This window comes from Polyodon spathula, chromosome 23 (assembly GCF_017654505.1).
Source record: "Polyodon spathula isolate WHYD16114869_AA chromosome 23, ASM1765450v1, whole genome shotgun sequence".
NCBI classification, from domain to species: Eukaryota; Metazoa; Chordata; class Actinopteri; order Acipenseriformes; family Polyodontidae; genus Polyodon; species Polyodon spathula.
In genome coordinates, this window is record NC_054556.1 from 10,354,506 (window position 1) to 10,380,339 (window position 25,834).

The following is a 25,834-nucleotide window of genomic DNA, read 5'->3' on the forward strand; positions in this document are numbered from 1 at the left end:
AAATTACACCAGACCCCAGGCTGACAACGTAGAAGCCAGCTTCAGGCAATAAGAGTAGTTATTTAGACCCCTGACATTGCAAAAGATGGATGAATTCATTGTTTAACTCCAGAAAAATTGTCTCAAATTGACTGATAAAATACTGTATAAAAATAATTAGAAAAATAAAATAAGACTGTCTGTTGCCAGCATATACTGAAGTCCAAGTAGCTTAGGGCTATATTTTCAAAGCGTTTACTCTAGTCTTTAATTAACAAAAACACCTCTTAATATGGCAAATCTCCATCCAGACAACTAGGTAATATAATTCAAAGTCTCCCAAGCACCCTCAGTTTTTTTGTTTCTCATTTGGTAACATTAATGACTTTTTCTCTATTAAAAAAAACAGAAGTTAATTGAAGGATGGGATGAAGACTTTGAAAGCAAGGCCTTTAATGAGTGGAGAAACCTAATGGCCTGGACTGACCAGGCTTCCTCATTGCTTTTAAATAATGGGGCAACACCAGCTTTGCCAGCCCCACCTATTTGACATAGGCAGAGTTGAAAGATCACACTATCACATGATCTGAATGGAAAAGGGGCCATCTGTTTAATCACAGCACTTGGGTTTCTCCAGACAAGCCCAATGAGCAACAAAACATAACAATAAGGGTAATGTAGAAATAATTATAGCATTCTTTTAAAAAAAGAACATTAAACACGCCACAAAATTGTACAATTCAATCTGTGGTTACTGTTTAGTCCATCCGGAGGACTAAATTTCAGGGGCGACCAATTTCCGCATGACAGCGACACAACTGCCTGTCACTCGATTTCCACCACAAATTCATTCTCGCACTTAACAACACTGACAAACATTGTATTGAGGTCAACTGCTGGCTCTCAACCCAAAAGATGTCAAATGGAGTGTTGCTTTCAGCTACTCATCTTTCAAACTGAAGACCATGTTGCAACATACAGTTATTATAGCAAGGCTGCTGAAATGGAAACGAAGATTCAGAACCTCATCTCTCAGGGATCTGAGGAAAATCCTCCTTGTGGAGCTAGGATTGCATCCTCGCTTCAGGGGCTCCAATTAACCTTTCCTAAAAGATCAGGTTTCCTTGAATCAATTGACACACAAGACTAACACATCGGTCTGGCTGATCTCACTCCAGCGACAATGTTGAGGGCTCAGTTAATGAAGTCCGTGACACTCATCTGTAAAAGAGAAGCTCAGAGAAGAGAATGACAAGGTCATCAAGAGCCTTAAAGCAAAGTGCCCCCAATCCTGTTCCATTTTACACTAAACTGTAATTATGTGTAGTTGGAAACAATCTGTAAAATTCAGAAGTATCTGTAAAACACATTTGTACCATGTAACAGTAAACCCTTATTAAAGAAAAACAAGCTTATTTATTTCAGATACATTCACAGTATGCATAGTTTCCTCTGATACCTTTTTTAGTCTTTCACACATTGTTTTATATAATGAATTATATTTTTGCCACCAAATCCATTTCAAACAGCCGGGTTTGTTTGAATATTTGTTGCAGCCCCACACAACATTTTTTGCGCATTGTGAATGAGCGATATTAACCAGAACAGTGCAGGGAATTAATACAGTAGCCATAACCATTTCCAATGCTAAATGAAGGTCACCTCCTCAAAGAGGATCAAAATGTCCCTTTAGGTAGAAAAACACAACAGCGAAATAAAAAAAACTTTACAGGTGGACACATCAAGTGCTAATCAATAACCAAAGGTAACTCTAACCGCTTAATAAGGACACAATTAATCTCTACAACGACAGCAGAACAAAGAATTTTCACAAGGAAAGACAGAACATATTGTTGGAATGCATTTAATCACAGCAATCTATCTATCTTTTGATCTCTATGAAGCTGTCTCTATTGGAAGTGTGTTGCAGACATTGCATTACATTTAAGCACAATTTAAAAGAGTACCTCACACAGTCAGATAAATGACAAAAGCCCTCGGAAACACTGCCTGTCACTCCTTCGTGACAGCCGTATCCATTATTATCCTTTACAGACAAAACCACAAGCTTTTATCCTCACCGCCCACTTCATACCTGTGTGTCTAATAGCTGATATCCAGATGGTGTATTGCATCTAGAACAGTATTCATGGAATACAGTACATCCTTTGTAATAATATGAACACCATGCTAATTATCGTTATCACGATATTGCCATCATTCCAATGCTTCCAGCCACAAATTAAAATAACCTGTAAATGTTACTAAGTTGGGCTTTTTGCACTTGTGGACTCACAGCATACAAGCTTTAAATGTTTCTTCTGCTTTATTTAATTTTCTTTACTATATAAATACAAAACTAGAACTTCTACAAAACAATGAGAAAAGTCGTCAAATTAATCTTTTTTTTTTTTTTGTAATTCTATTAAGCATCATATTATAAGTTGTGGGAAAATGACACTTACAAATGTTTAGAACAGAATACTTTCATGTGTTTATTCCCTCCCCTGGAAGAACATGTACATGAAGGTTCTGTGCTTCTTGCAACACTGTTTAATGGTGGTTAGTATTTTGTCAGAACAGAATAATGCCAGAGACAGTGGGTAGCTTAAATACCCGCATAAGCTCAAGAGTATTCAGGCATAAGCCTTGCCTGGCTTATTTTCCATAATCACCCATTTTATGTTCTGCGTGTGAATATTCAAATTCTTTCATGCTCACTGGTTTCCACCACCTATTTATTAATTCATCAATCTGCTTTCTTTTGTGACACCCTGGACAGGACAACACTATACATTGATCTTAGCCAAATTCCTCTGGGTAGTGGAGAAAGGCGCCCTCTGTGATTTCCTTACCGTTGATGTGAGAGTAAACAGGATGCAAGAGTGTAGAAAGCAAAATGTCCAGATGGCCAGCGCACATTTACAGATTAACAGCGGGATGAAAAAACAGCTCAGCATCCAACAGGCTGAGGTTACCTGGAGCTGAGCCACCCTGGATGCATGCCTGTCCCTGAACAGCTATGTATGAGGAGAAGGGCCCCAACACAATCCTCTGATACCATAACTCCTTATAGGCTGATCAGGTTATTGTACTGTACCACGTAATGTTTTTGCTGGTTTTCTGCAAGCACCACAAGCTAGCAGCTGAAGAAAAGCACAAAACAATAATTGCAGTAAGCGCTCAGTCTCTTTTTTCTGTACATTATCGGTCTCAAAGGTAAAGCAGTAATGGCATTCTCCTTTTATGATCTTCAGTGGAAATGTAATGGTTCTGTACTTTGTGGCAGTGGTAGGAGCTGCTACAGGGTTATATGCGACACTTGAAGAGATACATACCAATAGAGTCAATGGTACAGACCAATACACAATGGTAATCCATATCAACTACTATTAGCAGAAAACTATGCAATTTGTGTTCCAAAGTAATTGTGAAGACAGTGCTTCAAATTTGGTAGTCTGCTATTATGGTTTACTAGGTTTCTCAAGGTATTACAGAAGTAAATCAGACTCAAAGGCTGCTAAAGGTTTGAAAAAAATAAGAACAAAATACAGCTTCATGATGAGCTATTGATTCATCTATGAAAAATAAAATCTGTTATTTTTACTGTGAAATGAGCCATTGCAACCCCCACAAATAAGACTTCTTGGCACAACAACATAACACAAAAAGGACCAGAAATGGAGTTAAGAAATTCTAAAGTAATAAGGCGTAAGGTGATAACTGAAGCTGGTAATTATGTGCTGTGAACATGCACTTATACTTCTTGAGTGTGAAGTTAGGTAATTTCAAAATAAAATTACCTTCGCAATTAATGCTAGACATCAAAGTAGTTTATATGTGTTTAAATAATAGTTAGAGAATGAATAGATAATTTCCAGTAGCCTTTCAGAATTGGCCATGTATGAAGTCAACTTAGTGGTGTCAATTTCTCGTCAGGCGAGTCTGCCCCTTTCACACTGGCACAATCCCTCCTCGTTGCTTGTGATTTGCTCTTCTTGCGATCAACACGTTACCCAAAGACAGCCAGGAATGCCTCAGCAGCAGTGGAGTTCAAAACCAAACCATGGATAAGCTGGCTAGAGAGCAAACAAACAGGCACCGTGGCTTTACTTACACCTACATGGGGTAATTAAAACAAAATTGCCTCAGCGTTTACTAAGGCTGTCTGCGTGGCTGCCCGTACCTCAAGCTCATTAGCAACTCCAGACTCCAGACTCCAGATTCAGAGTTTGAATTATTTTAGCACATTACAGGCAGTTAAACGGCAAATTAATTAGCCTGCTTAGGATTAAAAATGTAAGGAAGGTTTCAGGGTAAACTATGAACAAATTATTTGAGCGGAACAATAAAACAGGAAGTGTGTCACAATAGGATTTCCAGTCTTCTAGTTATTTTCTCACTTCACAAATAAGCCTATGCTGTTTGATTGAAAACAGGTTTTGTTTTCAAAAACTTGACACCCTCTCCCCCACCCCAATCAGGCAAGCATCCAAGTTAAAGATGCAGGAGGATCCTGGATCTCAATCAATGAAAGGGCGGGCATATTAACACAAATTGTACCCATGTCTGTTACAACACACGTTGAAAAGTGTAGATTATGTAGGTATTTTCAAACAGACGTGTATTCTGAATGTAGACAGCAGATGGCCCTTACAATTGCTAGCAGATCCACCTATCAAGGATTCTTCCCTTTCCACACCTGCAGAAAGAGCCTGGGTCTTTTGCATAGTCACTTGCAGATGTATTTGGTCACCAGTTTCTCGCTCCACCCTGGTACACTTTGACTGTGGAAATAACAGTGGTTGACAAAGAACAGGAAGTTCAGGAGAATGAATGTGCATTGCCATTAAAGTCAGTTTAACACTGAAATGGTGAATTGTGACCATTTAGACAACTAAACACCAAAGGGTTACAGTTGGTGGATCACTAAGAGGTGTTTTTTTTTTTTTCTTTTTTTTCTGGTAATGTTTTGTGCTTTGCTTTGGTGAACAGTTAATGAAATGCATTTGGTAAATGTACACTCAGCTCTTCCCTGTGGGGTCTGTTGTGGTTTTAGGCAGTGAAGTGCATATCATTTAAAATCAATATTCTTCATTATAGTGTAAAGTAAAATATATGTATATGAGGACATATAGCTACAAACAGTTGTTATGGTGTAATCAGCTCTAATACGGAGACATTGTTTTTCTTTTGAATTTAGGAACCCGACAGCTGGTTTGGCTTGCTTCTGGCAAATGATTGAACTGCATTAAAAACATTTCTTTAAAATATCTTCATGGAAAAAGACACCAGCTGCATCTGAGATCAGAAATATTTCTGCTAAAGTTCACTCTGTCCAGTACAAGAAGTGGACATTTCACATGTCTTGTTATTTGTATTTATGTTTTTATTTCACTGATGGTGAAAACAGAATACCTTTAAAAGGTGGACATCAAAAATGAAATATTCTACAAATTTAGCATTTACTGTTTTTTTCAGGTAAGCATTTAAATATTTAGGAACATTTACTGTACAATAACTCTAGAGAAAATTATCATTTTTGTGTGACAACGCTATTTGTGTGTTTCAATACATAGTATGTTTATTAATGACACATCTGGAAATACCGATTTTTAGACTGACAAGTCATTTTTTACCATGAAAAAAATACAGCCCTACCCATAACCTTTAATAGCTCAGCCAACTGCTGTCAATATCTAAAAAAAGGTAGATCACAGTGTGTAACACAATTATGTCAGTGACATATATCCCCCACCACTGCTGTAAATGCACATTTAAAACTGTAAAGTGTGAAACAGAGACAGATAGATAGACTGATGTCTGTTGTAGGAAATCTAGACAGGGCAGACAGAATAAACAAAAAGTTCACTCAGTCCCAACCTACGTTATGGTATACCAAGGGCGTAATATTGAAAGTTCCAGACCCCCTGCCATGTTTCAACAACCTGCCTATTACTGTGGAAGTCGAGGATCGAGCCAACACAAGCCAGATCGATGCACTCAGTTTCCCATCATGAAATATGACTCCCCTGCTGAGACTACACAATCCCACCACGCAGGTGAATCTCTACAGTGGGATTAGGCTGCTGCACAGGCAGCTCAGCATTTTTCACACTTTTTTCAAAAGACGATAATATGAAGGTCATACAGCTCTGAAATGTAATTCTTGGGAAAAGCATCAGCCCTGAAGCGTGTGCTCAGGCCCTATCTGTTACAGCGGCAATGTTTTGTAGCAATTGAGTGCATTTCACTCACATCATGCATGCTCTGTCAGTAAATACAGGTACCAAGTGGCACCAAGCACAGTGTGTGAACAGTGTCTGAGTAGACCGAGTATAAATATTTGCTGCAGTCCTAATGGTTTGGTTAATTTGGATTGGTGAATCTGTGCACCATTTTTTCAGAAATCCTTGCAAAGTCATCATTGCTTTGCTGGTGTCCGGTGGATTTCCTCCAGTCATTGCTATGTACACAGATGTTGTACATACTGTATGTAGTCTCATCCACATTAAGGTTGTAATTAACTGCACTCTAAAAGGAGGGATTCTCGTAATGGCTTTTTTTTTTTTTTCTAGTTCCTAGTTTCTTTCCTAGTTCAGGTGCAGGTCTCACAGTCAAAACTCGAATCCAAGCTCCTGACTTTCCACTGCAGAAGCCAATGTGCTGCACCGCACATCATACAGTATCACCCGGTATATTACATTATTTATCTTTTCACTTTTCGCTTAACAGAAAACCCTGTCACACTGAAATTGATGTATGCCAGAAGCAAAATACATTCTACAGCAGAGTTCATACATCTTATTATACCTGACTTTTAAAAAACCCAGTATATTTATATAGTATGACAGCACTATGAACTAAGATGATGGTTTGCTTTATGGCCATAGTTCCACAAGCTGTGAAGACTGCCTCCATAGGATTACTAATAGGAGGATGCGGCTTTGCTGGGAAACATAGAATGGAACACCATTACACCAATAAGCTGTTATGTGTCTTGTCTTGACTCATATTATAAGCAGCACAAAGTGGGACTGGGACAGACTGAAAATAATTAGAGTATGACTATAGTGGAAAATGATGGTTACAAGTTAGGTAACCTTCCCAGGCTGGACTAAAAAAGTCAGAAATCTGCGGAGATGCAGCAGGAAAGAACAAATGAAACATGAAATGTGTTTAAAATGCAAAACACACTTTCAATCCTGCATCTTCCGGCCTGACAATTGTGAACAAGCGCACGCTGTGACCCTGTGAGTGTGAGCAGCGTCCTGACAGGTTGGGTCATTTTTGTTTTTATAGAAACGTTTCTAAAAGCTCTCCTGTCTGCTATGACAGGTCAAATTCAACCTCTCCCATTACATGTGGGTTAAAATATCAGAAGTGTATTCAACTATATAATGTTCAGATGGAGCAGAAATAGACAAAGGGGCTGGATGTGACTCAATATTTAAATGATTCTATTTCTTGTCCATGGCATTAATGGCTACACCGGCTCAGCTCAAATTGAATCTCCTTTTACATAAAATTAAAACGTCTTTCGTTGAGCCTCTTATAATTGTCCCTGTTCAGTCTACAAGCTGCAAACCTTATTTTTTCCTAATAAAACAGTAAAATGAATGTCTTCGGGCAGGGGGTATTTTTATGGGTTTTCACTATGACTGCTGCCAAAGAAAAAATTGTGAACAATAAGCATCACTGATATAGACTCCTAAAATATTCAACAATAACATAAACAGCTAGATATTCTATGGGATAAATAGCATAAAATATTAAAAGGAATTGCAGTGTCCCTGTAAAGTAATTGCATATTATTTGGACTTTCATTTACCATACAGTCTCAAATATGCAGTTCCCAAAGAAACGCATGTTTTAGCACATTTTCTATTTTTGTAGTTTTTTTAGTTTTTTTATTTTAAAAACAGGACATCTGGTAATAAACTAGGCCGACATAAACAGAGTTGTTAGGCAGTGAAACAGTATGTTAGGTTTCCTTGGTCAACACATGTAATGTGCCGGTCTTATTATTCACAAAGTTTGACTCAGTTTATATCAACAGTTAATGACGCAATAACCATAGCAGGGTTTAGTGAGCATTTCATTAACCATATCAATATTTTTAACAGTTCAAATAATACAGTAGTAATAATACAGCTAAAAACATTGGTGATGCAATAGTCATAGCCAAGACTGAATGTGAATGTCAATGGTCGATAAAGCAATAGCTAAATCCTATTAAATCCACAGCAAATTATATTTTGCTTCCATCTGGCTCGGGGATGAACGTTACTGAATTCTTAAAAGAACAAAATAAACTAATTCAGCTGTTCAATAGCAGTCTACAAATATATTGATCAAAGAGACAGATTCCAATACTAGTATAAAATGACATTGATTCATTTAAAAACCTTGGAGTTTTACTGAGGTAAAGTTGTCTTTTTCTCGGCATACTGAAAATGTTAAAAAAAAAGGTAATAAGAGGAGGAGACTGGCAGCTTATGAAGATTGAATCCCTGCCCCGTCAAAACAAATTGATCTTCCTCAGTCACTTGCATGATGCTTCTTTCGTTTGATTGTGGGGACGTAATTGATCAGACCTCTCCAATTACTCAAGTGGAAATGGAAAACTTTCAAACCAGAGGTCTTGAGGTCTCAATAACTTTATAATGCTCCCAATGTGTGCAAGGGAACAGTTTCACAGGGGTCAATGCTAAATCAATGTTCACAGGATGACTCATCTCCAAAACCTCCCAGTAATCCGTCTTCTATGAAAAAATGTGGACAAGTATAGATTATTTTTTTCTCCCAGAAAATGATTTGTTCAAATATACAATGGCTTGATTGTCATGTATTGCTATTGTAACTGAATCCCAAATTTCCTACTGTCATTACACACAACTGACTGCAGTCAGGGCACAATGAAGCCATGCAGAGTGGAAGTAGTGCTGGCATAGAGTGCTTAGTGAAGCAGGTGTCCAGCAGGCATCAAATGCCAATCATTGACTGAGCCTCATTAGCACTAAATACAATATCCATACGTTTACAGTGCAATTTTCATACTGGGTAAAGTTGTGAAATGTCTGTTATTTTATTATGTAGATGTATATAATTTTTGATTTTGAAAGGTGATGGATTGGCAGCTCTGAAGAATGAGATAGAATTGGGCATCCATAGGATTTCAATTTCAGATAATGCTGTGGGGGCGGCAATATCGGAACTTTAAAAAGCTTCTGGTATTCTGTATTATTCTGCTTTAAAAAGAAAAAAAATGTAAATGCCTGCTTGGAAGGTTGAAACATTCTTTTCCTATTCAAAGCTCTAACAGTGTTATTTGATCTCATTCTCAGCTGCAATACATAACAATCGGAAAAAAAAAAACAATAAAAAAAAAACAGCCACGTTTCCATACAGTATCTTCTCCATATTACCGCGCCAAGCATAACTCAAGACTGTGCTGGAGGGACCACCGTTTCAGGAGTGAGGGAGTTGTCTGGCCTCCCTTTGAGACGGAATCCCATTCACCAGTTGTGCTGAATTGTATGACAGTATATTGGTGTGAACTACTTTGTACTGACAGAGGCTTAGTTGAGACTTGTAACCTAAGCAGGACCACCCCCCCCCCCCAAACCCCCAACTCAACCCAACATGTATTGTTCTATTTAGCACTGTCTGCATTTCAGAATGGGAAACAGATTGTAAGTTACTATTGTAAATGTTCTCAAACATTGATTGCTACTACATGTGATATTAAGAAGAAAACCCTGCGTCTCAAGTTTTGAAGTTCAATACAAAATGTCTCATGCACTGCAGAAACGCCTCCTATACTGCAGTTTTTCACTTCTTTGTAAATTAATGAGCCCTGGTTTTTAAAGGGGCACGCTATAGACATGTGGGCGTGCATATCTTCTACCCTTTGTCAATGTTACATTAAATGTACATATCAGCTTACATGCCTAATGGCGGTAAAGCTGCTTAAGACCTCATTGAGATGAACATTTAAATGGTAAAATGCTTCATTTTCAGAAGGACACAGAACACATCCTGACAGATGGCATACCACTGTTTGTCACAGCATTAGGGCAACGCTGCCAACGACCCAGTATATAAAGTGTTGAGAAACACAATCATAAGCAAATGTTTCTCACTGCATGTAAATCGGCGTGAATATTTGTCTGTTACTCACAACGCAGTTGAGACATGGACTGTCTTATTTCTAACGAATCGCGGCATTAGGAGGAATCAGCATTTGCAGAAATGGATACACGGTAAAGCCAGAATATGGTAATAGGATTAACAATGCAGCAAAGTAGACCTTAAAGTGGAAGTAGCATGTGAAATACATTTTTTTTGTTGACAACATATAAATAAAGTATGTTATAATACCTTTCTAAAAATGTATACATCTTTTATATTTTTTTTGCTTAACTTCTAATAAAAATGGATTTGAAGTCTCTCCCAAGCGGCCCAATTTATAAACAACGCGATCTATCGTGATCAGTTTCTGTATTGGACTCCATTTCCTTGTCTGTAGGGCACTCAAACTTTCATCACTGAAACTTTGTAAGAGCTCTGCAATTTCCAGAATTATTGATAAATTTCAGACATTTTCATTCTATATTGGTTACCAGTGTAAATGACACATTGAGTGCTTGAACATGCAAAAGTTTGTATATAGGATGAAACTTGCCCTTTAAATATTTATGCACGCTTCCATAACCACAGAAAAGCAGGTCAAAAAAAATGATTGAGAACATAATTACTCATCTGCAGGAAAAGAGACCTGGATTAGTGAAAGATGAAGCATCCATGTACAACACTAAATCATTTATGATGAGTTAATAGCTCAGACGCACTGGTTTCTTTACATGTTTTTAAATTGCACAGCAATTCAGCTCAAGATGCTTTACATTCTGGATTATGTTCCTGTCTGTTAATTAATGTCTGCTGAATGCAGCTTAAAAGCTTTAGCTAACACACCTTGACTTTTGAATCACAAAGTAAACCTAAGCGGACTCTCACACGTTTCAACATTAGCATGTCCCAGGGGGTTGCACCCGTCAGCCTCTCTGATGAACCCCTACATTTTATCTCGTTGAAGTCACATTTCTGTGCCCTTATAGTTACAAAAATAAAGGTCCCTTTCAGCCATAATTCAGAACAGAATTGTCCTACACAGCCAGGTTGAGCTGTAGGCAGTGAAACTGATTTTTGGGTGCAATGATCACCCACGAATCTCAGCTGTGTTTAAAACAAAATGTGCAATGTTCTGCAGCAACAATAAGTTGTGAGCATGCAATAAAAGTTCTGAAAACCTGTGAAACATTATCTCCAGTCCCAGGTAAGCTATTCTGTATTAGTGTGTACAACAGTTTTACAGTTCCAATTTGAAACATGGGTCCTTAATGCAAAACTGTAAGAAACTAAGTAGACAAACCATGACTTCTTTAGTGTAACAGTCAACTGTAGAATCCCTTTTGAAAAACTAAAGAAAAGTTATGAACAAAAGAATCTAATTGATCCCATATCCAGACAGCTCTTGAAGTTTGGCCAACCCATCACAGATGTGCCAAGTAGAACCTAGTTACATTTACTTACAGCACTAATTTGAAACAAAAAGTAACTATTACAGTTCCAGTTACAACAAGTTACTACTTAAACACTGATACATTTTGCAAAGATATTTTTTTTTCTTTCTGTTTTGGTCAGGCTGCAGCTCAAAATATCATTTGAAGATCCGGTTATCTCACCCCGTGGTTTTCAACCCCGGTCGTGGGGACCCCCTGTGTCTTCTGGTTTTCATTCCAACTGAGCTCTCATTTACTTAACTAGACCCTTAATTGAAATGATAAGTTGCTTAATTAGACCTTTTGAATTGTTTTTAGCTCTTAAACAGTTGTCAAGTTTCCAACGCCATACAAAGCACGCTCATGTGACGTGTAAGGTTTGACTTGCACTGTTGTATCAATTTCCTTTTTTTTTTTTTTTTTTTTTTTTTTAATGTAACAAACTACAATATTTTTTCACATACATGTAAAATATGTTACCACATTTTGTCACCTGTCAGAAAAAGGAACCATTACATTGTTATTATTTGCAGCTGCAAGTTGCTGACCATTTTAAATCAAATTACAGTAATCCATGACTCACCAACACTGAATGCAACATTATTCTATAATGGTTTGAACACTGACGTTATAAATTCTAATAAGGAGGATTCATCTGTCAGGGTCTAACACAAACCAATAAACAAGTTAAACTCATACAGCCACTGTACCACAAGCAAACTCTTGAAGGTTGTTGTCTTACAAATACTGCAACGTGTAGAGGGTGTAAAAGGCAGTCATGAGGGAAGACAGCAATTTCTCTTCATTAGCAGTTGCTGCAAGCCTTTAAATCTACTGCATGAGTCAATTTCAATACATTCAAAAGGTCCCTTTCACCACCACTTGGTTTTTAAAGCATCACAAAAGCTTCCTGATGCCAAGATATCAGTTTTGCTTTTACACTGACTGCACTTATACAAATTCTGGGGGCTATATTAACTTCAGAGACTGCCAGGCCATTGTTTTTACAAGCAAATTGGATAGAAAATGTTTTTTTTTACAGACCACAGACATGCTGCTACTGTAACTTCAACAAAACCAATACCTTTAGAGCAGGGGTCTCCAACCCCGGTCCTGCAGTGCCCCAAATCCTCAGGTTTTATAGGCATCTATGCCATCAAAGGCTAAAGACCTGGAGCACATGTTAATTTTTACCAATTAAGCCAATAATTGGTTCAATTAAGTAACTGAGAGCTCGGCTGAAACGAAAACCAGACCCAGTACCTCTCCAGGACCAAGGTTACAGACCACTGCTTTACAGGAATTCAGTTACCAAAAATACAATAAATATATACAAACCCTTAACAGAATGAGTCAATAGAATTCCAAAATGCATAAAACACATAAAATACATAAATAACCCCAAAATCAGTCCCTCATCTCACAGCTGACCATCATCAAACATCACAACTACAGATGAAGTGTATTACGCCTCTGTCTGTAAAAGGAATCCATCACAATCTAGTCCCTTCTCGGGGCTTCAAATACATCTAGCCCCAAATATCTGAGAGGGAAGAAGTCACTGCACAAAGGCAATACAACAGCAACAATTCCTCTAAATTAAAATGGGGCTGTGAGAACGTTTGCAAACACTAATGCACTACTCCCAGTGGTGCTCTGGTGCAGGTTCAAGTTTCTAGGTTTGAAGCTGGGTACATGCTTATGTTCACCACAACAGGCAGTGCTGATGCCAAGTGAGTGCAGCCAAGTCCTTAGTGCTCTTTTTCAGACAAAGTGGCTCTGAATGTTGCCGCCCTGCAACCAGATCAGTATGCAGCAGAGAAACGGAATGGAGCGCTGCTATTTCTCGTGCATCTGCGGAGCCATACCTAATGTGCACAATTATTTTTCTGTTCAGTTTAAACACATCTGATGCGATCCTGTATGCAGTCGGGTCATTACAAGAAGCACGACCAGCTCTGACTTGTGCTTTGGTAAAGACTGAGGCTGCTCCAATTGTGACAGAAAGCTCAGCACTGCTGAATATAAAACAGGGAGTGTTTGCTGGCAATGCTGCTCATTGTAGTTAAATGTCATTATTATCATACCTGGTTTAAAAAGGTTCTGACCTTAAATAACCTTGCTTAGCTCTTCACATAATAAGTAACTGTAGTACATTCAGGTATCAAACAATTTAACTGCAACTTGGCTAATGAAAAATCTAGTTTTAGTAGCCTTTACTTGGTATCAAAACTAGCATAAGACAGCCACTTCTTTGTTCACACACTGTAAATGTTAAATAGAAAAGGCAGAACAGATTCATTGGAAATGGGACAGGGGGAGACTGGCTGCTGTCACTAGCAAAGTCATTTAGCTTCTATCAATACCAAGAGGGGAGAGAGGTCACATTACAGGAAACAATTACATAGCTGACTACCAGCATTCATTCTAGGAGATCAGAGATCAAAGCTGGTCAAGAAGCAAACGGAGGTGAATTTGACTTACATTACAGTAATGGGTTTTGTATGCTGGTTTCTCCACGCCCCAGTCTGTATCTGCAATGTCAGTATGGTAGGGGTGGTGGTGCAGCTGTAAATAGTTCATCCATGAAACTGCATGTTTGAAAAGCCTTTGAAATGATGCCCTATTTAAATGGGCCAGGAGTCCGTCAATTGAATGCATACCCCAGTTGTCTCATCCATGAAACTGCATGTTTGAAAAGCCTTTGAAATGATGCCCTATTTAAAAGGGCCAGGAGTCCGTCAATTGAATGCATACCCCAGTTGTCTCACGTTCCTGTTCACAAACGAACAGGATGCCTCCCACTCACATGGCTTTCAAATCTGACCCTGTATGATTTGACAGTAAATTAACCACCAGAACTGTAAGTAGGCATCCAGGAAGACAGGCACAATGCAATAGCCTACTACAGGTAAAAAAAAAAAAAAATTCAATATTAAAATACTCATTCAAATTACAGACTTTAATGAGGTTTCTGGAGGCTAGTGAGAGAGACAGAGAGAGAGAGAGACAGATTGGTTCCAATAACAGCAGAAACAAACTGTAAAATCACTTGCACTTTGCAGTATATTCTTAGGTTGTTATGGAGACGACAAGAGAAGATGCAGTGGGTTGTATAGATGTCAGAATCATTCTCCTTGCTTCGTCACTGGGAGCTCCAGAATTCCTCTTTCACATATACACCCAGCTGTATCTTTCAGAGAAAAATCACCATAACAACCGCCACACTTATTCTAAGCATCTCAGGAAAGTCTCGCTATTCAGTCTGAACCTGCATCCACTACACACTAAAACAGCTCATCTCCAGCAAGGGGGACTTAGGGATCAAAATAAGGAATGGTTCAAGCTGCACCAGTTGGGGTATTTTAGATACATTTTGCCAAGTGAATTCAGACCTATTTCCACCTCCGTTACCCAGCAATGCATACACGCATATCCCATCCTTTACTATGCCATGCAGATAAGTTGGAGGAACCTCCTCAGGTCCTTATGCACTTCAGCAATTAAACTGCATTTTTTGAATTACATTTAGTTATTAGATGTAGAAATTAGAAACCAATTTTTTTATGTGTACATGCTGCTATCAAAATTATATTTCCACGCTTAACAGAGAAAACTAAATAGGCTTGAAAAAATGACATTTGAATACTCTTCTGTAAAGTAGAATGGGTTTTATTTATTAAAATTTCTTGTATAATAGGATAAAATCATTTACGTTTGATACTACTTCTAGTACTTCACCGTATAAATTATTGACGCAATCATAATATATGGGGTAATAGGCCTTCAAATCGATATAATTTAACTTGATGACCCTAAAAAGCAAACCAAGTCACTATCCTTTTAAGGATCCATGTATAACTCAACTATACGTGTAATTGAAGTGTACTGAATGGCTAATGGTTCCAATAGAATATTTAATGGGTCCTATTGTATTGCTTGTACAACTAAGGACCAGAGGGATGAAAACCAAATAGTATATAGGGGCCAAATACAAACACCCAGGATAGGAAAGTATTGACTATTCTCACCGGCACACTAACTATGCATTCCACTTCAGTGCAAAAACCACTAGCAATGTGAACCTGCACATTGAATGCAGTAGCAGCAGCACACGATGCAATTAAATTCTCTCAGGCAGATAGGTATTGTATCTACTATGCTGGCTCTGGGTAGTGCAGGAACAATCCATTATCGCAATATCAATATTTTCTGTGGCTCTATCACTAATTGTACTGATCAGTCAGCTTGATTATAAAAATGGTGGACTATGTATGTTCATGATGACCCCCTTCTTGACCCCATTCAATCATGTGACATTTAACCATCTACGGCAACCTTATTGAAAAGAAAAACCCTTACTAACCAGGCCCATCCTTGCTTAGCTTCAGAAACAGATACCAATGTGGACTGGCTGTCAGACAGCAACTAAATGCAAATGGACTATCTGTAAGGCACAATAGTCTGATACTGTAGAAGCTATTGTAGTATTGATTTATGAACAGTATTATTCCTGCAGAAATATTAAGATGGATGAGAACAAGAAAAAATGTAAAAACATAAAAGTACTATTTTAACTGTTGCAACTTCTAGCACAGAACACTGTTTGTACACCACTTCGATACTGACCTGGATTTCAATGTTAGGGACAGCATTTAAAAACCAACCATGTTTCTAGTTATAAACTGTTTAAATTATATTAAAATTCTGTCACACACATACAGAAGTGGGCTAGCATGAATAATTGAGTCAATCAAGAATAAATAATATCCATTCTGTTACTTTTCGATGCATTAAAAGTTGTCTTCCAGTCGTTCTGATAGTGTAATCCACAAGCAAATAATGATTTGCCAGCAGCTCAAATACGGGGTGCTTATAGTCAGTATATTCTATACTATCTACATTCAGCTGTGCAACCATTGCCACAGGAACACTTTATAACAAATCACTGTTGCAGTACAGAGGGGACAGCAGTTACAGCTGCATCCCCTTAGTGGTCAAATGCAGCATTAGGAGTCTTTTCAGAAGCAGAATCTTAGCTGGAATATTAAGTATGTATAGAAAACAATGACAAACAAAACAGTATGTTATTTTCTTCAGGGGGTTGGGTTATTTTGCTTAAACATCTGATCATGTAATGCAAACCGATACATTTCCATGTACACACATAGGCAGGAAGGCAAGCACCTAATCCTTCTGTTTTGCTTGCACACATTTGATGCAACAGTCTTGAATGATCAGCACATATAAGTAATAATCTGTCTGTCTTTGCCAATGCTAATGGATTGGTATTGCTGTTCAGGAGGCAATGACAAAGAGCAGAACCATCCTGCAGTGCCAAACATTACTGAAGAGACACAGTGCTTGTGGCTATATGCTTTTAATTATTTAGTTATTTTTACTGTGCACAGCCACGGCTACAATATGAAAACAGGACATTATCCCTGTTGATGAAGAAAACTAAAGAGGACTTCAGAGGAATGTGAATTGTTTATGTTGAGTGTTATATTTACAGTTTTGTTCAAGCTAAATGAGCATCTATAGTAAATCTTGAGAAATGAAGAGATGTTATTTGGCTGGGTGATCTGGAGCTGTTGGCTGGGTTCTGGGCAAGGTCTTGGGAGCATTTTCAGCCAACAGCTTTAAATAAGTGACCGGTTTGAAGCCAATTTACTTGCAAGTAATAAAGCTGTAGTTATCTGCCTGTATGTTGCATCTCTAAATAATGCATAACAATAAAACTTAAATTCAAATTACCTGCAGCTTCAGTTGCGATATTGGATCCTACAGAGGAAGAAGGAATAATGTCTGACTGAACGTTCAAAATAATAATGAATAAAACAAAAGGGAGGTAATTATAATGCACAGCAATAATAAGTTTGAAAAAAGCTTTCTGTTAAAAATATGTATTTTTTTAATATAAAAACAGGCTTTGAAATAATAGATAACCACTTCACCACACTGCTGATCACTTGGGATCTGTCATCACTGTTCCAGTTGGCCACCACCTCAAATAACCACTATAACCTAACCTGGCTTAAAGTCACTTACTCCAAGGTAAGAACAGAGTGAACTTCACACTCTAGCACCATGGACAGCACAAATGGGTGTAGAGTGGTTTATCACCTCCAGGTTTTGCTTTACTGACTCTGAGGCTTTGTCTTCAGTCTCCGTTTCTCACTTACTGTATCATGTGGCGCCTCATTAAAATAAAACATGCTGGTCTGACCACGGGCAGTCACCCATTCATAATTACAATTCAGGAGACCTGTGCCAGCAAACAATTGCACAAATTATTCTGGCTTCTACAGAGGGTACAGGAAAAAACAAGCTTAAACATTCTACTGTATTAATTGATATGTTCTTACTTCAGGCATTCTGTAGAGTCCACTGGGTTCTCTTTCCCACTGCTTATGGGGGACATACAGTAGTGAGTGACTCAGTCGGTAGTATGTAGTATTTAGAACTCTTGACTTACTCCAGCTTCTAGCAACACCCACCAGCACGGGACAATGAGGTACTTCTGGTGCACTGTGATAATAACATTAAAGAGCGAACAGCTCCCAATGCAAATGTTAAGTTTTCATTATTTCATAAAAAAACCTCCCTTTTCGTCATGAGCATTATTGTCTCAAATTAGATTTCAGATAAATTCAAGGTTATGTACTTTTTGCCAAAGTTTTTAGTGTTTGCATAAAGTACAAACTGGAGCACTGCCTGACATTATGTGGTTTTCAGCTGCTGTGGGACTTGCCCATTGCCTTCAATGAACTAGATGTTTTTGTGAACAAGAACAAAGCATATCATAGGGCACAGCTGAAAGGGAATGGCCCCTCAGAAACAATGGTTTGTAGATTTGAAGTAAAATGGATACATCATGTGGAGAATGAGTAGTGCTGGTACTAGCCAAATGTATATAAACTGTTGAATCATATAAAATATGGTGGTAGGCTAAAACTAATGGGCCTACTGTACAATAACATGGCCAAGAATCAGAACACTGTTGTGTACCAAACTTGACAGGGATTTTATCGTATAAAATTGAACACTTGATTGTTTAACATTTATAAGGAGTACTAAATTAAAAACCAAAGGCTCAAGTCTTGTGTTAAAGCATTCCCATTCCTGTGAGTGATCCTCTTGAAGACCATATATGTAAACATCCACAGACCCGACAGGAACCCGGATCTGTTATGGTAACACTCCCATAGGAGCCCCTCATACAAGACCTATCTGTAACCCAGCCCTGGATTGGCTGTGCCCAGAGTTGTATTAAAGTGCCCATTTCCAAAGTGTATTGCCAGAACCAATTCTGCCTGTCTGTTTTTTTTTTTTTTTTTTTTTTTAATTCAAATTTAATCTAATAATAACTGCAGCAACCTTTATCCATAGTAAGGAAACTTTAAAATTACAAAAGTCTAGAAAATAACAATTAACAAAAAGGTGTCAGGAAATCAAACTGAAATGTATGCAAAATAGAAATAAATCTAATGAATTAAAAAATGAACAATCGTCAATTAAAAAAAAAAAAAAAAAAAACTATTCACATTCATAGTGACTGTCCGAACTTCTACAAAACATTATAAAAATGCTTTCATCCACCACCCCCTTTAAAAGGTAAACTTACTTTGTTATAATATGTTTAATCCCAATACATTTGAAGGGATATACTGGTTTAAGGAAAATAACCATATTTGACTGTCGGACATACTGATAAGGAATTCATTCATTTTGCTGGGTTTTAATTTACTTGATTACAGCCTGCAACTCCACACAGAAATTTTGCATACTGGCTCTTTGGGAACAATATTATAATAACCCATGTTTTATTATTTGAACTGTATATAATGAATGTAACTTGACAACACTAAGCCTGCTGTAAAGTGTGTAACTGAGTGTCAATTTTTAGGCTTTTTTTTTCTAGTTTAAATAAGCAAAAATGTCCGAAATCAAACCCACCCCAGTGCCTCACAAAGCCCCATTCATTAAAGTGGCTGTGTGAATAGCTGGTTTAGAAATGTGCCAGAAAGTTCTGAATGACTTGGAGAACATCCACGAGTTATCTCCCACTTGAAGACTGGAATGCAAACACTATTACCCAATGAAAAGCAGTTCTGTTTACTGCAAGCCTGGTGCTGTTTAATGTTCCAGTGTGTGTGTGTGTGTGTGTGTGTGTGTGTGTGTGTGTGTGTGTGTGTGTGACCGAGTGTGTGTTGTGGGGGGTTGGGCGGGGATTGTTTACACCCAGTTATCCAGAGGTGGTAGCTGACTGTACAGAAAAACTGGAGACTGCAATATTAAAAAATCACCTACTGTAGTCGATAACATGCGCACATGATGCTTGGCAACTGTTAGTTGGTAAACGGATCACAGTTTTCAGAGGGGACAGAAATAACAACTGCACACCCCTAGGGGACATCTTTCAAACCACTTCCCTTTAGAAATTTCATACGCAATTTTCAAAGATTCTGGGAAATAATGATCTAAGAGGAAACAATCATTGAGAATGGCAAAGGACACATAATAGGATATTAAGCAGGTACAATATTAATTATTATGAAAATGTAGATGGCTACACTCATCCAGCTCTCAATGACCTGAACGATGACGTGGAACAGACCCCAGCAGTGCACAGTACATGCATTCACAGATCTGCCCTTTAAGATGAGTCAATTTGTGGAAGTAGAATTATTCCTTTTTCATCAAGGCACACAGCATACCATGTGCATACTATGTATATGATAATGTATTTTCATCCATTAAAATGACAGACTTAATGTCTCAACACAGGCTAAGCCCCTGATGATGGTATAACCATCAGCTAGAACGAAAACATAAAGAGTTTCCTCTTTTAAATACTCATCTACGGCAGTGCAATTTGCCCCATTAGTCAAAAATGTTAGAGACTACAATATAATGTGGTTATCAATCAAAGTAATATTGGGACAGAATGGGTAGATGAATTACATGTAACAGCCAAAACTCATTTATTTCAACCGGTTTTAAATTCAAGCAAAACTATCCAATGGGAATTGCCAGACAGGTCTTAATTCAGGTATATATGATGGGCATTATTGCAATTATATGTCACTGAAAATCAGGAATTTATTTTGTGTTATTATTGCTTTTGTAACATTGTAGAAATCACCAACTTTCAACCTGTTAGATTTCAACTTGCAGGCCAGTTTGAACCACAATTTCACATGATGTAACAGATTCTATAAAAGAGTCAAAAAATCTGTACATAAAAAAAAGTATTTGTCTAATCCATTTTAGAGCGTGTTTATATCACAACCTGTTGTGCATGACTAAGTCCCTTAATATCAATTCAACCCAATGTCCCCTATCTTGAGAAGCGATTCCCTTTTAGAACTCATTAGGTCAAGGCAGTCTGCAAATAACGGCACAACATCCTGGACAGTATTATTACAGGAAGCATCAAGCAACAAAATATTGATCTGCCAGGAAAGAGAAAGAACACAGTACCCCTTTTAAGTCTTTCTACTAACACTACTTGGATCTCAGCCTCAAATTTCAAGCTGCACATTTACATAGCAGGGGATCATTCATAAGTTCCGGTGACTAACTCTTGTCCTTGGCTTTCACTTCTCTGCAAATATTATTTGCAGCACTTGGACTTAGGCGTGAGATTCAGTCTTCTCAAAGGTTCACTGAAATACTGACTATTAAATTAATAACCCTTACTATTACTGTATACATACCAAGACCAACATCTATATTTCATATTTTTTTCTAATAATGTTTAAAATGTAGACACAATTCTAAATGAAATGTAATGTTTGGATAACTTTAAAACGTTTAAAATCTCAACTATTAACAGACTTAGTTTACTCTAATTAATTTGCATTTAATTAACTCCTGTTTTTTTTGTTTTTTTTAATAGAATGTAAAAACCTGTTGATCTTAGAAAACTAGAAACAACAAAGCAATATAATTCAAGGTCACACACATTATAGTAAAAGGGCTTTACTGCTATTTTTCAAGAACTGAACACCCACTCCAACAAGCTTAGTTACTGCTTTCCCTGTGACTGTACTGTCGATAATGACTGCTTTGACTGGTAATGAACAAAATCATTCTCCAATTTGTCAGTCCATCATAGCTATGAAGAAAAAACAGAATTAAAAATTAAAAAACGTTTACCATAATGTGTGCATCTTTCATAAAGGGAAGCTGAGATGTAGTACTTACTTCACTTATTTGGTTACTTTAAGCACTCTTCCTTTAGGATTTTTCTCCAGGAGTTAATAAATATGGTCTTCAGAGCAGTATTAAGAAGTTTTCAAATTAGAAAAAGGTTTTCCTTTTAAAGTTACATAAACTACATTCAGTAGGATATTCTCTCTGGTTTAATGGTATTCTGACAGTAACTCAAAAAGGGACAGGATTTAATTCATTAGATGTGTAATTAATGTCAAATTTTCATTCACCGATTAATCCCACGGTACAGATTACCAGACTTCGGTGTGCGTTAATTACATATCTCAATTGTATTAAAAGTAAACAAATCTCTCAAAGGGGAGGACAATATTGAAGACAACACTGGGAGCCACGACCCTCCCTTGTTATAACTGATTCCGCACTATAACGAGGAGTGTTATAACGGGTGAGCACTGTATATATACACATATGCTTGGCACTGTTAGTTGGTAATATATTAATGAAAACTGCACAGGCAGCAACTAGGATTAATACATGTGCCTGCTGTAGCACTAGGGTTAAGCTATGTTATAATTTTATAGAGGGAGAGCTCTGGGCAAAGTGCTTAGTCCGAATGTACTGGATTTATACTTTTGGCACCCAGGAGTCGAATACAGTCTGGATTGCAGTGACTAAATGCCACTGCTGCCTGACAGCTGTTTGAGGACTAAACGAGTTCTGTTAAAGCTGTGTTTCAATGGCCGGCAGTCCACAGCACCAACATAACTAGCACTAACTGGGCAGCCTTCTGCAGATCCTTTTATACCTAAAACATCATTCCACGCAAACAAAGAGTCACCTATCTGTTTATCTAGGGGTTTCATTGGGTCACAGATCAGTTTACATGTACACACTGAAGTAAAAGTATGTTTATTTTATAACATCAAATCAGTATTGAAATTCTGCAGTTACAGGACATACAGTATCCAATTGAGAAATATGAAGCTTACAGTGATGGATGGATACATAATTAAACACTATTTAATTGATCGGCAGCTTGGATTTTAAACTATTATATTAGTTTCCATCTTGCATCCGAATCCAGTCATGCAAGGCACAACTGAATTAATAAGGACCTGCTATTAATGGCTGTACTTACAATCAATTCACAATGGGTCTATTGGCTGAAACATTAAGAGGGCAGAAAATAGACAGATTTTCATGAGCTTTATTAGCAGACAGTAAAATGTTTCAAAGAGGTTTTTTAATACACACAGTCATCCACCATAGTATATCAAAAACAAAAACACGTTGGCCAAAGCAATTCTACACAAGATCAAAGTCTAGAAATTTGAGACTTGGCAACTCAAGCTAAGTTTCCATCAGCCACTTGGCCTGATTTGAAAAGGATTTCCTCAGTGCAGAATTTCCAGCAACAGCAGAACGAAACCAACCCCAGGTGTGCTAGGAAAGAAACGAATCTCTCCAAATCGCTTTGAAGGAGGAAGTGACCCAAATGAGTATCCATAAGAAACCAGCCGGATATCAAACCAAATAAACAGGCAACTGAGACTGCCTTATTTATTTCTAGATCCTGCAGAGATGATGTTTGACTTTTGTCTAACGAGATTATGTAAAAGAGACAATGAGAAGGTTCATTTTAATGATCTAAACAGCGGTGAATCTAAATACTGCCGCCCTTTAACTCCAATAAAAATCATAACAGCAAAATGTAAACGCAAACTGACCTAATCAAAGAAAGCATTAACTGTTCCAAGACTTCATTGTATTTATTCATTAATTAATTTAAAGCATATTTTACTAGGAGAATCGCAATATGCTCGCTGTCATGTCCTGAGGATGTGTTTCTTCAGTACAGAGGTATTTCCATCATTTGTACAAGGCAGAAGTTTTTTTTATAATGTCCTTTGATGCTCAGAACAAACCTCTGATTTTCAGAAAACTGCTATTTACTTTCAGTTCAAAACATAACAAAACAAGTATAAATATGGGAAAGCATTCGGCTTAAGATCACTGGTATATCCATTTACTAAGATGTATTATTATTATTATTATTATTATTATTATTATTATTATTATTATTATTATTGCCTGCCTCACTGGTTGTTGTGAGACTATACATCTGAGTTAATCCGTTATGAATGTGGTTCTACAACTGCACCACCACACTCCTCTGTTAACTTTGAGTTCATTCATTTAAACCAAATTTTCAAAAAATCTCAAAAACAAAGCCTGCTCCTGGTCTTCAAAAATTCTCTCTGCAAAGGCAAATCTAAATCTCATATATATATATAAGGACTAGCTATACTGCATTTTACCAAAATTGTCATTTAATGGGGTATCTTCTTGTTCATATTGTTCACCCAGCCTCAATACATCCCCTGCTAGTAAATATCACATAAGGCATCCTTTAAATGGTAACCAGTGTACGCTTATAATTATACAACGAAGCATTGATAATGGAAACAGTAGCACATTACAGGCTTGCTGCGTTCGGTTTAGAAGGAGTTAGATGGGTCTATTGATACAGTATTTTCTTAACGCACCTGTTGTAGCGAGATGCGTTTCCAGCGCCCCCTAACGAGCTGTTCTCAAACAACACTGCACAGAATCAAGCTCGTCGGTACTTTATCAACATAAATCTTTCTGGCTGTACTGTACTGTTGTACAGAAATACATATCATATGGAAACTGTAAACGCTGGTATTTCACATTAGTCGATGTCACGTTTATTAAAAAATGACTGAACTTCACACCTAGAGCCATGCTATCACCGCATCACGTCATTGTTTAAACAATTCGTTTTTGCAAAGACCTTTGACAACGGCAAACATTTGCATATAATTAACTGGCTCGATTCTAGCTACATTTTTGCCACACTATCAACATCCAAAAAAAAAAAAAAAGTACACTTATTCGCAAAAGCGGTTTCTTCAATAACATTTCACCTTACAAAAAAAAAAAAAAAAGTAATAGCTGACATACGTTGTATGCGTTTTGTAATTTAGTGATCCAAAATTTTAAGAAGCATTATTTTAATGCAAGTGTGTATACATATTAGACACGGTTGAATTATATTTAAAATTGCAATTGCTAAATCCAAACACGTATGCAAGCATGACAATCAAAACTATAGTATGATGTGAATATCAGTAATCTTGCAATAAAACTTACCAACACCAATCTTCTCTTCTTCCGTGGGTGACCACATGATCCTGGTAAAATTCCCAAGAAATCAAAGAGTAATTTACCCGTTTTCATGGAAAAAAAAAATATTCAAAGTTACACTAATCTCACTGCTCCGTGTTCAACTGTTTATTTGTTTAACTGTGCACAAATAAAATATAAATGAAATGAATAAATAAATAAATAAAACACCGTGTATTTCCTCCCTGTTCTCAGGTCCTCGTTGTCTGTCTTGCTAAGTAAGGTACAGTTGTGCGATGTGTTTGTTATCGGTAATCTCTTCCCAACTGTGTATGGGAATCTTCTCAGCTCCGTCAATGCTGCAGCATCCACTGCTGAAGCAATAGTGAAGACACTTTATTTATTTATTTATTTATCTATCTATCTAGCTAGCTATCTATCTATGTATTTATTTATTTATTTATTTATCTATTTAACCCTCTTGTAGCACATTCCTCTTCCATTGTCCTTTAAGCTCGAGTCTCTGCAAGCCGGTGCATGTATATGCAGCAGCTTTTTTTTCCTGTTGCGTTTCTTAATTAATGTGCCTGCTCTTTTTTTTTTCTCTGCTGCTGTACAATAATGCCCCCGTGTCTGTCGCAGCTGTAGTGGGTGATGATTATCCTGAAACCCGCAGCTGCGCCATCTTTCCACCGCCGTCACATGACGCAGTTAGTCAAAACGACCATTTACAAGGCCCCCGAGAGAAACCCTAAACTATAGCAGTCATAAACAGTGTACCGGTCTGCAGTATCCCTTTGAGTGCGGGTCTAGGTCAAGTCTTTGTGATCAAAAGAAAGTAAACATTTATCTTTTAAGTTTGCCTATGTGTGAAAACCATGCTACTAGAATAGCTATAGCTTCAAGTGCAAAAATCAATTAAATTAACGGGGTATTCAAAGCATTAACTGAGCTACACTTCT

General features: G+C 37.4%; 1 protein-coding gene across 7 annotated transcripts in view; it reads right to left on the reverse strand.

Moving 5' to 3' along the window:
• LOC121298236 (dedicator of cytokinesis protein 3-like) overlaps positions 1 to 25,572 on the reverse strand; it is a 189,508-nt gene extending 163,936 nt beyond the window's left edge. For 6 of the 7 annotated variants that reach the window (XM_041225231.1, XM_041225230.1, XM_041225232.1 and 3 more), the window contains exon 1: positions 24,900 to 25,572. In XM_041225231.1, coding sequence (XP_041081165.1) covers positions 24,900 to 24,936 — 37 coding nt within the window. In that variant the 5' untranslated portion in view covers positions 24,937 to 25,572. The remainder of the gene's footprint in view (positions 1 to 24,899) is intronic. The other variant, XM_041225226.1, reaches the window with a different exon arrangement.
• Between the last annotated feature and the right edge of the window lie 262 nt (positions 25,573 to 25,834).